This window comes from Pinus tabuliformis, chromosome X (assembly GCF_031772625.1).
Source record: "Pinus tabuliformis cultivar Carrire ecotype Pingquan chromosome X, CPIR1, whole genome shotgun sequence".
Lineage (NCBI taxonomy): Eukaryota > Viridiplantae > Streptophyta > Pinopsida > Pinales > Pinaceae > Pinus > Pinus tabuliformis.
In genome coordinates this window covers 1,068,517,120-1,068,531,216 of record NC_142308.1, presented here as the reverse complement: position 1 = coordinate 1,068,531,216, position 14,097 = coordinate 1,068,517,120, and the positions used below count along the sequence as shown (strand labels likewise).

The 14,097-nt window shown below is 42.7% G+C and overlaps 1 protein-coding gene across 1 annotated transcript; it reads left to right on the top strand.

Annotated features, from left to right (window-relative positions):
• The first annotated feature begins 11,351 nt into the window (after window positions 1–11,351).
• On the top strand, window positions 11,352–11,897 carry LOC149143518 (uncharacterized). Its single transcript, XM_089451855.1, has one exon. The coding sequence runs from the start codon at window positions 11,352–11,354 to the stop codon at window positions 11,895–11,897; it is 546 nt and encodes a 181-aa protein (XP_089307981.1).
• The last annotated feature ends 2,200 nt before the right edge of the window (window positions 11,898–14,097 follow it).

Sequence of the window (14,097 nt, the reverse complement as noted above, 5' to 3'; positions counted from 1 at the left end):
CGCACAAGTCTGAGCTCGCATACATGTTCAACCGCAGTCGCACTTCATCTTTCCTTCGTCGCACTTTTCACGGTGGGCGAGTCAAGGATCGCAGGTCCTTACATCCTCCTCCACCTGAAGTCATTGTCGTCATCGACAACATACCATCCTGGTAGCCATCCACCAAGATCAACATCAATATCTGTCTCATCCATGATGTCAACTCCTCCACATACTGCAACCATCCTTGCAACATATGTAGAACCACCGTCTCCACCATGTCTCGTCCCGGCAACATCTGTCACCAAGATCTCCATACCAAGGTGTACACCCCATCGGTATGTCATACATCGGAAATCATCTCAATCCATGACCATCGATCACTCTGTCACAATCTCCACATGCTGCTCCCCATCGTGGAACGTTGGTCCCTCCATCTCAAGCTACATGCTTCCTACAACATATCGTGTCGACCTCATCATGTGTCATCCTCGTGTGAACTGCTGCCATGATACTCCAACATAATGCCAACACATCTCTGTACACTTCGCGACCCCATGTCTGGACTAGTCGGGTGATCAATCCAACTGTCCCGCTCAAACCATGAGAATGCACATCCTCATGCCACCATCAGTCGTTTCTCAGAACATCCTGTCACATCCTCAACTCGATCAAGAATCCATCTCCATATAAGTGTAAGCCATGCTCAGGTCCATGAAGTGGCCCTCATCTCATCTGCAACATGCTGTCCATGATGTTTGGTACTAATGTGCTGCGTGAAATCAGCCACATCTACCCCAACATCATCATCCATATGTGTATCTCCTCAATATGAAGAGATCATCTCATCAACCCAACTCTCAATGTGCCACATCCAGGTCCATGAAGCAACCTCCATCATATCTGCAATGTACCATCCCTCAAGTCTGCCATAGAAACAAGTATACACCTGTCTCATCTATCCATGTGTTGCCCATGATCATAGATCAATCAGCCCCCATGTGTCAAAAGTGGTTGAGTCTCGGCTCAACCCATGCCCAAGTGTTGCCACCAAAGCATCATCATCGTTATAACTCCATCACTCCAAAGTGTCTCATATCGATCCTCCACATCAAGTCACTCTTCCTAGCCACACCCATGCATGTACTTGAAAGTATGCACCTGCATCAAAGTCTCTGACCTCAGCTCCTCAATGCATCAGATCCTCTAAATCCACCATATATGAAGTCCTCAAAAGTCACAACAATCTCATGTCATCATGAGCTCCATAAACCATCCCCAACCAACATCTCAGCAAGCATACAAGTCTCAGCCCAAAGGTCTCTACAAGACGCCTCGGCTCTCCATGTAGTAAGAATGCTCCATAGTCTGCTCACAAATCTATCCAAGTCTATGGCCTTGTTGTACAAGAGTGCACAACCTCTCCATCGGCTCATAAGTAAAACATCTCCATGTCACATTAGCAAATCCATCTGCACCACATCCCTACCTTGGCACTCCTCATTGGATGCCCATAAGTGACACCTCTACAAGTGCTCCTACATAATGTCCCTGCATAGACTGCCATGCTCCATGTCTCCAACCTGATGTCCATGACTCAATTTGCCCATGTAGTCCAACCAAGTAGACCCATCACAACAATCGGTCATCTCATCCAAGTCTGCAATCTTCAGTCTAGTGATCTCGGTCACCCAACCATATCATCATCATCATGAGTCCCTTCCATCATATCTCCCCTACTAAAGGTTCCACCAAGACTATCTCTTGGTCTCGGCCATGAGAAGTCCACCCAAGCATCATCGTACCTCGAGAGTGTGCCCTCCAATCTGTCCATGAGTCATGTCGGGCACTTAGCTAGTGTGGCTAAAGCATGACCCATTCATCTACAACGATCATCATGTTCCTCCCTTGTCACGGGCCTTTGCACCTTCTACCATAAGGTCACAAACAACCCCAACAAGTCCTGCAACAATCAACAATCCTTGCTTCTCCATACAAGGTCTCATCCTAGTCATCCATGGTAAGATCCTCCCTAGCATCGGCAAACTGGCTTTGCCCTTCCCTGCATACGGTCCATCCACCAAATGCTCAAGTGAAACACAAGTATCAATAGTACTTACATCATCATCATGAGGCTCCTCCATGTGAGTATCCTCATCCATCCATGTCTGCAAACTGCACGATCCTGGTCCAACTTGATCAATCTCAAGTTCATCCTCCATCATTGTCATATCTGCAACATCTTCAACTATCACCGCTTCCTCTTCCTTGATAGCACAATCTACAACTTCACCTTGCTCCATTGTCCAACCAAGTTGAAGAAGTTCGTCTTCAACATTCTTTTCCAAGACTTCAAGCTCCTTTCGAATCTGGGGATTCTCTTCTTTCATCGCTTCAACCTGTATAAGGTAAGCAAGAGCTTCCCTTCGCATTCTTTCAAACCTGCCATGCCTTGTCGTTTAGCTTGGCCCAAGCACAAAGCTTCACCCCTGCTAAACTTGTTTCACCATTCACCAACTTCACCAAGTTCCCTGCAATCATGAACCTGCCCTTGTCCCACTTGTATGTGAAACTAACTTCCTTCACCTGCAAGTACCTGCTTTCACTGTCGTCAGCTGTCAAGTGCATTCACACCTGCACTTCGTCACGTACCAGCTCTGATACCAACTGTCACGCCCCTACACCAGTGGTAGTCTTTCAACCACTTATAGCAAGGTGCGGCACCACCGAACACTTTCTTTTCACCAATACTTATGTTCGTGGACTATGCCTAACCACTTCCATACTTAGTTTATTTTTGTTACCAAGTATTATTAATGTGCCTTTATACCAATGAACACCCATACCTATTCATTATCAACAGCATTATACAAGAGAAATGCACAACAGTATAAAGGGAGGGGCAACTCCCTGCAATATGAGTCTGCCCGAATATCAATATATGTATAATTTTCCACTTTTACAAAGTATGGGCTAATTCCTTGGGAAACCCCAAATTTATACTTAGCCAAATTTCCAACTTTGACAAACTTGGTTGCCCAGCTCGTCGGCCCCTCCGCACGGTCGCCGCACGACTCACCAACCCTTCGTTCGCCTGGTTGCACGTCTTCGCCGGTTCGCTCTTCGTTGGTCCGCAAACGCCCAAACCATGTATACCTGACCACACGCAGTCCCACTTGCCAACTCTTGGCAAACGCCCAAATCGTGTAAAACAACACGTAGTACCGCCTGCCCAACTCTACGACCTCCAGTTCCAACCTTCGTCACCAAATCACTGTGCACACTTGCACGACGGGAGGGGCTCACCCAAGCCACCCAAGAACCCGTGCCAAGTCGTCGCACAAAGCTGGGCGCCACACACCCGTGCACGCCCTTCTCCAATCGGTGGGCGACCCTGCCCGCGCCCTTCACCCAAGACCAAGATGTGCGTTCACTTCCGTGCGGCTTCGCCCGAGAACGGGCGCATCCAAATCTGTGCCCTCCTTCCTTTGTTGCACCTTCACCTTGTCCTACGCACTTCTCATGTTGAGCAATGAGCGAATGTTGGATGATAGAATGAGCTCCACGCTCTCCCCATATATACCAAACGTAGGGCGAGTTTGTGGCTTGCCCAGCCGACCTCCCCACGCCCACACTTCATCACAAACACCCTTATCTCAAGTTGGCCTTTGTCTCCAAGTGTAGTCGGCCTCCATGTGTGTTAACTTCACGCACCACGCATATAAACATCAGCACGCCCTCCTTCATGCCTTCGCATTGTTCTCCAACGCCTTCGCACAAGTCTGAGCTCGCATACATGTTCAACCGCAGTCGCACTTCATCTCTCCTTCGTCGCACTTTTCCCGGTGGGCGAGTCAAGGACCGCTAGTCCTTACACTGGGTGTCACGACGCCACGCCGGCGGTAGTCTTTCAGCCGTTCTTGGCGAGGTACAGCACCACCGAACACTTTCTTTTCACCAATACTTATGTTCATGGACTACGCCTAACCACTTGTCCTACTTAGCTTGTGTTTCTCAACCAAGTAATTATTATGTTTCCTTTATACCAATGAACACCCATACACATTCATTATCATCAGCAATTATAAATGAAGAACACAATTGCACAGTATAAAGGGAGGGGCAACTCCCTGAACAATGAGTCTACCCGAATATAATATATTAATCAACTTTCAAATATTACAAAGCTTCACAAGTATACTTGGGAAACACGAAGTTTCATACTTAGCCAAATTTACAACTTGTCACACTTTCGTGTGCCAACCAAAGTTCCTTGCCCAAGCTGGGCGGGCACACCCTCACACAAGCTGCCAACCGCACTTCTAAACCAAACCTTGTCTCTTCGTGCACGACAGGCGAGCGACCTCACCAAGTCACTGAAACACCCTCATTTCTCCTTCGCACGGCGGTCTCACCAAAGTCTCCACCACGTTATGTTTGCATGCCAAGCGGGTGACTCACCAAGTCTCCACCCGCGCTCCCCATCCGAACGATGGGCGCTCCTACCCGCGCCCTCGCTTTTCCTTCCAAGTTGCGTGCTACTGTGTGGAGTTGCCCAAGGTTGGGCGCATTAGGACTGCGCCTTCCCTTCTTGCTATAGCTCGCACTTTTCTTCGCACCTCCACTTCTTCAAAAGACTTGCTTGAATTGTGATGCTCCAAATGCCACCATCGCATGGTTTATTTGTATGGATGGAAGGGTGAGTTGAGCTGCCCAGGCCGACTCGTCCTCCATGTGTTTGGACGCAACCTACTCATCGCAAACGCGCCATTATGTATGTCGGCCATCGTTTAAGTTCGTAGGTCGGCCCGTGGGTTGAGCCAACACTCCCCACGCTATAAACAAGTCTTCGCTCCCTCCTCTAATGCGCATTATCATGTTGTAACTTTGCACATTTTGGTTGTGAAAGCTTGCACTTCATATTTTCCACTTCGCTCGTTTGCCAACAAACCATCGCACAAATCGGGAGGTCGTGCCAAGAACGCAAGTCCTTACATCCTCCTCCACCTGAAATCGTTGTCGTCCTCGACAACATCCCATCCTGGTATCCATCCACCAAGATCAACATCAACAACTATCTCATCCTCGGTCCATGATATCGACTCCTCCACATACTGCAAACATCCCTGCAACATATGTAGAACCACCATCTCCATCATGTGTCATCCCATCCTGTGAACTGTCATCCTTCCTGCCTGCCTGATGTCAACATCTCTCTGGTACACTACTAGCCCCCATGACTTGAACTAGTGGGGTGATTAGTCCAATTGTCACGCTCAAATCATAGAATTTCCATCCTTATGCCTTCACCAGTCTATCTCAGATTCTGCCACATCCTAGACTCACCAAGAATCTCTCCCATGCTCAGGTCCATGGAAACTCCATCCCATCTGCAACATGTCATGATGCTTAATGCCGAACCATTCCTACACCATCTGTCATACCTGCTCAACCTATTTTAAGGCCTCACTACCATGAGCAGCTAACAATGAGCCCCATCTTCTATCTCATCTAAGAAGATGTAGAGGGAGTAGAGCTTGAAGGCTCACCCTCACTAATAAGCTCAATCCATCTGTTAGGATCCTCTATCTCCATCCTCTATAGATATGCAACCCGATCCTTCTCTCGGACATTCAGCCTCACATAAACCTCCTCGTCATCATCATCATCCTCAACATCTTCTAGCCTTCTTGACAAATCCAAGATACTATCGGATAGTGTCCTGATAACCAATGACTGCTCAGTAAGCTTTGCCTCAACAGTAGACAACCGCTTACTCATGTCTTCCATGCGCTTCTCATCCTCCATCTGCATCACTGCCAGTTTACAATCAGGCTTTGTCACACCAATGGTTGGAACACCAATGGGTACATCTTCCCTTCCATTGTAAATGTACAACTTCTTCAAATGTGGAATGATCATAGCATCATATTGTTTCAAGAATTCCATCCCCAGCACAGCCTCATAGTCATCAATCCGCACTATAGTGAAGTCGACTTTCCCGGTCCACTCACCTAGTGTTGTGTCCACTCTTTCAACTACACCAAGTACCGAATCAGGAGGAGAATTCACCGTCTTCATTTGTGCCTTCACTGGTACAAATTTCAGCCCAATTCTTCTTGCAACATCTTCACTCATGAAGTTATGAGTAGCTCCACTATCTACCATAGTGAGTACCTCCATACCTCCAATCTTCATCCGAACATACTCCAAGCTGTTCCTTTCAAGATCTCTCCGAGAGACCACTTCTGTAGTAGCAGCACCACCAAGAATTTGCATCATCCCCACAGAAGGTTCTTCTTTCTTTGCATTAGATTGTGCAATAGCAGCCACTTTCAGTCTAGAAGGGCAATTCTTCACCGTATGTGGTTTAGCACAAATCCATCACTTTAATGGCTTCTTTGTCTTCTCATCCGACTTTGAAGCTTCATCTTTCTTCTTCTCTTTCGGCTTATCGGACTTCTTCTTCCTCTCATCAAAAGTCTCATCATAATGCTCCACCAACCTGTCCACAGCAGCAAAAGCCTCCTCAAGTGTTTTAATCTTCTGCCTCTTCACTTCATTGCGTGCCCAAGGTTTCAATCCAATAATGAAGTTGAATACCTTGTCCCTCTCTGCCGTGTCAGGAGGTTCCAAAACTGCATTTGCAAACTCTCGCTGATATGTCTGTAGGTTCCCTGTCTGCTTAATGAACTTAATCTTCATCCTTGCTTCCCACGTTTCATCCTGAGGACTGAAATGAGCTTGCAAAACTTTCTTCATATCATCCCAAGAAGTAATGTCATCAGCACTGCCATTGGCAATCTGATCCATCTGTCTTCTCCACCACATCTTAGCATCTTTTGTTAGGAATTGAGTAGCCACTTTCACCTTTGTCTCATCATCGGATAGACCCAAGCGTTCCAAGTATTGCTCCATATCCCAGAGAAAGTTACCAAGAGTCTTCGCACTTCTTGTACCATCATAAGATTCTAGTTCCTTGACTTTCACATGAGACACTCCTCCACCTGAGTTATGTCTCACGACCTTCTTCAACACCGCGATCTCATCATTTGCACCATCAAGAGATTTCCGCAAGTTCACGATCTCTGCCAGACCTTTGTCCCTTGCTTCTCCAATCTCCTTGACTTCATTCTCAAGTTGTGTACACTTAAGATCAGTGTACTCATGCCGAGCCCAGAGTTCATCAAACTCTTCCCTCAACTGCACATGATCCTCTAGTTCCTTCACGACTAGATCCATCTTTGTAGTCCAGTAAGATTCCAATGCCTCCACTCTCTCTAGTAGTTTTTCAATAAAGGCCTCGGTCGCATTGTGGCTAGATTCACTCGATCCCACACGAGATTCACCTGCCATTTATGCTTCCTTCTTCCTTCTTTGTGATCAAGTATCAACCATCCAACAGCTTCACCAAGTTTCCTGCAACCTGAACCAGCCCTTGTTCCACTTGTATGTGAAACAACTTCCTTCACCTACAAGTACTTGCTTCACTATCACCAGCTTCCAAGCTTCTTCAACCTTGAATACCACCTATCACTTCGTCACGAGCAAACCTTGCTCTGATACCAACTGTCACGACGCCACGCCGACGGTAGTCTTCCAACCGTTCTTGGCGAGGTGCGACACCACCGAACACTTTCTTTTCACCAATACTTATGTTCGTGGACTATGCCTAACCACTTGTCCTACTTAGTTTTTGTTTCTCAACCAAGTAATTATTATGTTTCCTTTATACCAATGAACACCCATACACATTCATTATCATCAACAATTCTAAATGAAGAACACAATTGCACAATATAAAGGGAGGGGCAACTCCCTGAACAATGAGTCTACCTGAATATAATATATTAATCAACTTTCCAATATTACAAAGCTTCACAAGTATACTTGGGAAACCTCAAGTTTCATACTTAGCAAAATTTACAACTTGTCACACCTTCGTGTGCCAACCAAAGTTCCTTGCCCAAGCTGGGTGGGCGCGCCCTCACACGAGCTGCCAACCGCACTTCTCAACTGAACCTTGTTTCTTCGTGCACGACGGGCAGGCAACCTCACCAAGTCACTGAGACACCCTCGTTTCTCCTTCGCACGGCGGTCTCACCAAAGTCTCCACCGCGTTATGTTTGCACGCCGGGCGGGCGACTCACCAAGTCTCCACCTGCGCTCCTCGTCCGAACGACGGGCGCTCCTACCCACGCCCTCACCTTTCCTTCCAAGCTGCGTGCTACCGTGTGGAGCTGCCCAAGGTTGGGCGCATTAGAACTGCGCCTTCCCTTCTTGCTGCGGCTCACACTTTTCTTCGCACCTCCACTTCTTCGAAAGACTTGCTCGAATTATGATGCTCCAAATGCCACCATCGCATGGTTTATTTGTATGGATGGAAGGGCGAGTCGAGCTGCCCAAGCCAACTCATCCTCCATGTGTTTGGATGCCCCCTACTCATCGTAAATGCGCCATTATGTATGTTGGCCATCGTTTAAGTTCGTAGGTTTTCCCATGGGTTGAGCCAACGCTCCCCACGCTATAAACAAGTCTTCGCTCCCTCCTCTAATGCGCATTATCACGTTGTAACTTCGCACATTTTGGTCATGGAAGCTCGCACTTCATGTTTTCCACTTCGCTCATTTTCCAACAAGCCGTCGCACAAATCGGGAGGTCGTGCCAAGAACGCAGGTCCTTACATTGGGGATCATAGTTACTGGTTTGGAATGTTTACCAATACCTGCAGGTTTTGGTGTAACAGAAAACATCTTCACTATCTGGAAGTTAGTGTGCTTGCAACATATTCTGAACTCGACTATTGTGCATCTTAGCGGCAACTTATTATAACTATTGTTTAGAAATTTTTCCATCATACATGACTTTTAATTACACAATTATTCCTATAGGGTACTTATTTCAACTCATGGGTATTATGTTTGTTTTAATCAATAGATGAGATTACATCCAGGAAGAATATTCATCATCTGATAAATTGATAGAGCGATGATTAAACCTTACATGGTCTCTTGAGCATTACACTGTTTAAAAATTATTTTTTGAAGAGTAAAATTCTGAATTTTCCCGAAGTTTCGCCTACCAGGCCATTTTTAGAATGGCCTTTGCGTTTCAGTTATCAGTGTTTAGACTTGGACTAGGTTTTGTTGTGCTAGTGATAATATTTGAAAATTTCAAAAACTCTTTAAAAAAAATTAGTGGCAATGATTTAGTTTTACATCATAATAATATATTACGAGAATTTATGTATTTATTTTTATATCTAAATATACCATAAATTATATAATGTCTAATATACGCTAAACATTATGAAAAAAATTCCAATTCCTAACCGTAAAATTCTTATTCAAAACGATATTAATACCAAATTACCAATTAATTTTATGTTAAGAATGTGATCATATATTAAATATAATCATATATATCAAAACATCACAATGTTAATATTACAATTTACTTATTTAAATTTATAATTAAAAAATCCATTAATCTTATAACCTATGAATATTTAATCATAAACTATATTTAAATTAATTAACCCCTTAAACAACCCGGATGCGGGTGAACCCCAAGAGCATTAATGGCCACCATTCGGATTGCCGGCGCAAGGACTTGCCAGGCGGTGAGTTGCGCTCTGATCCAGGCTCATCTCAGACGAAACCTGGCCAGCGTGCATGCTGCAATAAATGGCCCCTCAGGCCGAGATTTGGAAACAGATGATATTCATATGGCACCTCTCGAACCCTCTGTTCATCCCCCGTTCCTTAGCTTTTGTCCGCCTCAGGCTGGAATTTCTTGCAGCAGAACAGCCACAGGGAGACGATGTTGGCTCCTCTGCTGTATTGATCTTGGAAATGGGCACCATTACTCCCACTCCAAGCACTGCCCTTTAAATCCTGCTCAGGAGCCCTGTATTCACAACCCGTTCTCCTTCTCGTCCGCTTATCCAGCTGATTTGCACTCCAACCTCACTGGTATGGTCTGTCACCGCATGAGGAGTTGCCGAGGAGGAACCCGAGGAGGCAGCGCTGACCCTCAGGCAGCGCAGAACTCAGCTCCGGCCTCTCCCCCTCAGTACCATGAAAACTCGCCTCCACCCAAGTCGCCGCATATTCATTATCCCCATACGCGCAGTGGGCGCGGGCAAGGGTCGGCTTCAATGGCTGCGCACAACGATATTAGGCTCCATACTGCAATGTCTCCGCTGCGTCCAGGCTCTATCCCTCACGCAACCCAATTCAGGTTCCTGAGCCGTTTGAATAGACCCATCATAACTGCCAATGTGACTATCGTTTTCTCCGAAGAAGATGAACAAAACAATGACCAGGCGAGGAATTCTGAAGAGCACTCTCAGAAGGTGAGAATTCCGGAAATGGGAAGGGGTTCTGAGAAAAAGTCGAAGGATGATGGCGGGGGCACAAGCCACAGCAGACTGCATGGTGGAGAAGCTCGCGCAGGTGACATTCAGCGAGCTGGTGGCAACTCTGCAGGAGCTGCTTTGACGGTGGGGTTCGCTAGCAGTTCGAGCGGCACCCAGCATGCAAGGGGGCCTCCAGGTGGTGCAGAGATGGGCGACGTGGCAGAGAAGGATGAAGATTGGGACCAGTATGCCTGCCTCGTTGTCGAGGAGATACCTGATGAGGATGACAACAAATGACGCCACGTGGCATCCGTTGCCACCCACGAGCCAGCTCAGCCTTCTGCTGCTGACGGGTTGGTCTAGTCATTTGATGCTTTGCTGTTTGTTTGTCTGATCAGAGGGTTTGTTGTTCTTTTGTCGAGTCTGGTGGTGCTGAGTTGTATCTTTTTATGGTTTTGCTTCAAAACATGGATCCAAGTCCTATGTATGGGTTTCCTTTGGTGACAGTCCCGGGATATATGTTTGGTCTTTTTGCAATGTCAAATTGGTTTCCCCAATCTGGGGCAATTTCGACTGTCTTGATGAACTCTAGCAACAGAGGTTGAAGCGGGGCCTCAGTGTAATTATATTTTTGTTTTTATTAATAGAATTAGCCCTACATAGAAAAAAAAAATTAACCCCTTAAATAAGAAATTTACTCTCATAAATTACATTATATAAAAATCAAAATACTATTTTAATCGCTAATCTATGCCATCTCATGATCGGAACGATGTTGGAAAAGTAAGTAGGCCCGGAAGAGCTCACTTATGCCATCTCATGATCGGAAACGTTGTTTGAAAACTATAGGCTGAAGAATTAATCCGTACCAAATTTCGAATTACCCTATTAAACCGAACCAAATCGAATAACCGAATATTCTAATTCATTTTTTGTCAGTTTGACTGGATTTGGTAACGCACAAATATTTCAAGAATCAAAGGAGCCTCTTAATTCAATTCTTCAGCATATTATGGCATGCCATGACTCTTTTCATCAGGGCGATACACAGTCAAAAAAAGTTTGCAAAAAGAAGCTGGATATCTTTTCCTTTCAGACTCCTGCCGCGTTCTTTGATGGAGCTGAGCGCAACCATAGCTATGGCTGCGGGGTCTTCGTCGTTATAAGTGACAGCCTTCACTATTCAATATCTTGGCATGGTGGTTTTGGCTCAAACTCTCTGGCGGAGGCTAGGGCTCTCACAGGGTTGCTTGCCTTTTGTGTCTTCTTAGGCATCCAGTCTATTTCAATCTTCGGAGACTCGAAATCGCTCATTGATCATGTAAATGGCCTGGGCCTCATAAACTGTCCACACCTCCTTGGATGGTTAAGCCGTATCAAGTTCTTTCGGAACTCAATAAACCAGATTTCGTTCCAGCATATTCCCCGTTCCAGGAACGCCCAGGCTGATATCCTCTCAAAGGATGGTCTTCGCATGCCGCCAGGTCTATGCTCATTATCAGTCATGCATGATGGTATCTCCTTCCTCATTCAGGATTTCAGTATCAATGGAATGTGACTCTTATCCATGGCAAGGCCGCGAGCTCACTGAGCTTCTGTTTCTATATGAATGTGTATTATCATGCAATCCTTAGTTGTTTTTGTTACTTCTGCGGCAAAATGTTTTTGTATCAAATCGGATAAGTAGATATGGTTATGTTTCTGTTTTAGATTTTGATGAACTGGGAAAATCTGTCCCTATATATAGTATCTGTTTCTGGGCATCTCATTGTCCCCAAAAATTTGTTATGTATTGCAGATCTTTATATTTTCTTAATATAAATCCATACTAGTTTTTTTCCTTTGAAAAAAATAATCATATTAATTTTCCACTTAAAAGTTAATGTAATAAACCTAAATTAATTAGGTTTCTTAGCTTTTTTTGGTTTACAATGGCGTGGAATCAGGGTTTCTAACATTTTCTTATTATTTTGAGGTTTACAATGCAGTGGAATCAAGATTTCTGACATTTTCTTATTATTTTGAATAAGAGATATTCAGTGAAACACAAATGAATTAGAGGATAAAAAGTAGAACCTATTTTTCACCTAGCCATGAGTTTAAATTGTTAGTGGGTCAGTGTCACATGTTGTTGCATTGAGTGGTTTGATCAATATTCATTCACTGTGTTCTCAGCGGAAGGAGTTCCATATTTTTTAATATTGAATAAGGGCGGTTTTTGTTTTCCTTAAAGTATTGAATATTTTCAGTAAAACCATATGTGATAGAACCTATTTTTTCCCGAGACATGAGGTAATTGTAATGGAGATCCATGTTCGATATTCTTGAATTAATTGGGTTGATTCAAAGAGGAGTTCCAAATCTCTGAATATTGAATAAAACATATTGTCTTGATTATGAGCTGTTAAATGATCCAAAAGGAAGAAGTTTTAGATATCTGAATATTGAATAGGGCAGGTTAATCTTTCCTTTTCATCCAGAGTACGAGTTGTAGACATTAATGATTGCAATAAAATAAAATAAAAATGAGTAATATTCTTAATAAAATAAGCATAACGGAATAAAAGGATATAAGTTTGAACTTGTTTTTTTTTAATATAAAGATTGAATCTTATAATGAGATAAACTATTATAAGTTTAGTGTCATATTTTTTTCCATTAATGTTAAGTAATTATGAGTTCTGAGTATTGATTAGTATATTCATATTCATAAATGCCTATATCAATTATATGTACAACTACATTAATAAAAATAATTGATAAATTGATATCAACCATATTTATTATTATATATTTATTGATGTTAATATTATTAATTTTATTATTATTTATAAATTATATATTATTATTATTATTCACTATTCTTAAATAATTAACTAATAAATAGAAAAATATAAATATAAATAATAATAATTTATAATTAAAAATAATAGAAATATTTATATTAAAAATTATTATTATTAATTATAATAATTGTTGATAAACTAAATGGATTAATAGTATAAACTTAAGATATTAATAAACTTAAAAAATTTGTATTATAAATCAAGGGATTATAAATCTAGGGGAATAATATTAAAGACAAGGAAATAATATTATAAACCCAAGGCTCCTAAACCCTAAGATAAATATTATAAACCCTAAAATAAACATTAAACCCTAAGGTTAATATTATAAACCCTAAAATTAATATTATGAACTTTAGGATTAACATTATAAACCTAAGCGATTAATAAACCCAAGGAATCAATATTAAAAACCCAAAGGATAATAAACCTAACAAATTTGTAGTATAAACGATGGATTATAAACCCAAGAGATTTAAATTAAACCCTAGGATTAATATTATAAACTTTATATATTATACCCTAGGAATATGAATCCTTAAATTAATAAACCCAGGGATTGATATAATATAACTTTATAAATAATATTATACCCTAGGAATATGAATCCTTAAGTTAATAAACATAAGGAATTGATATCATAAAGGCAAGAGATTAATAAACACAAGGAAATACAAACCCAGGGGAATAATATGAACACTAAGATAAATAATATAAACCCTAAGATTAATATTATAAATCTTAGGATTAACATTTTAAATGTGAGTGATTAATAAACCCAAGGGATGAATATTAAAAACTCAAGGGACAATAAACCCAAGGAATTTGTATTATAAACCGAAGGGGTTATAAACTCAAGAGATTTAAATTAAACCATTGGATTAATATTATAAGCCCTATGAATAATATTAT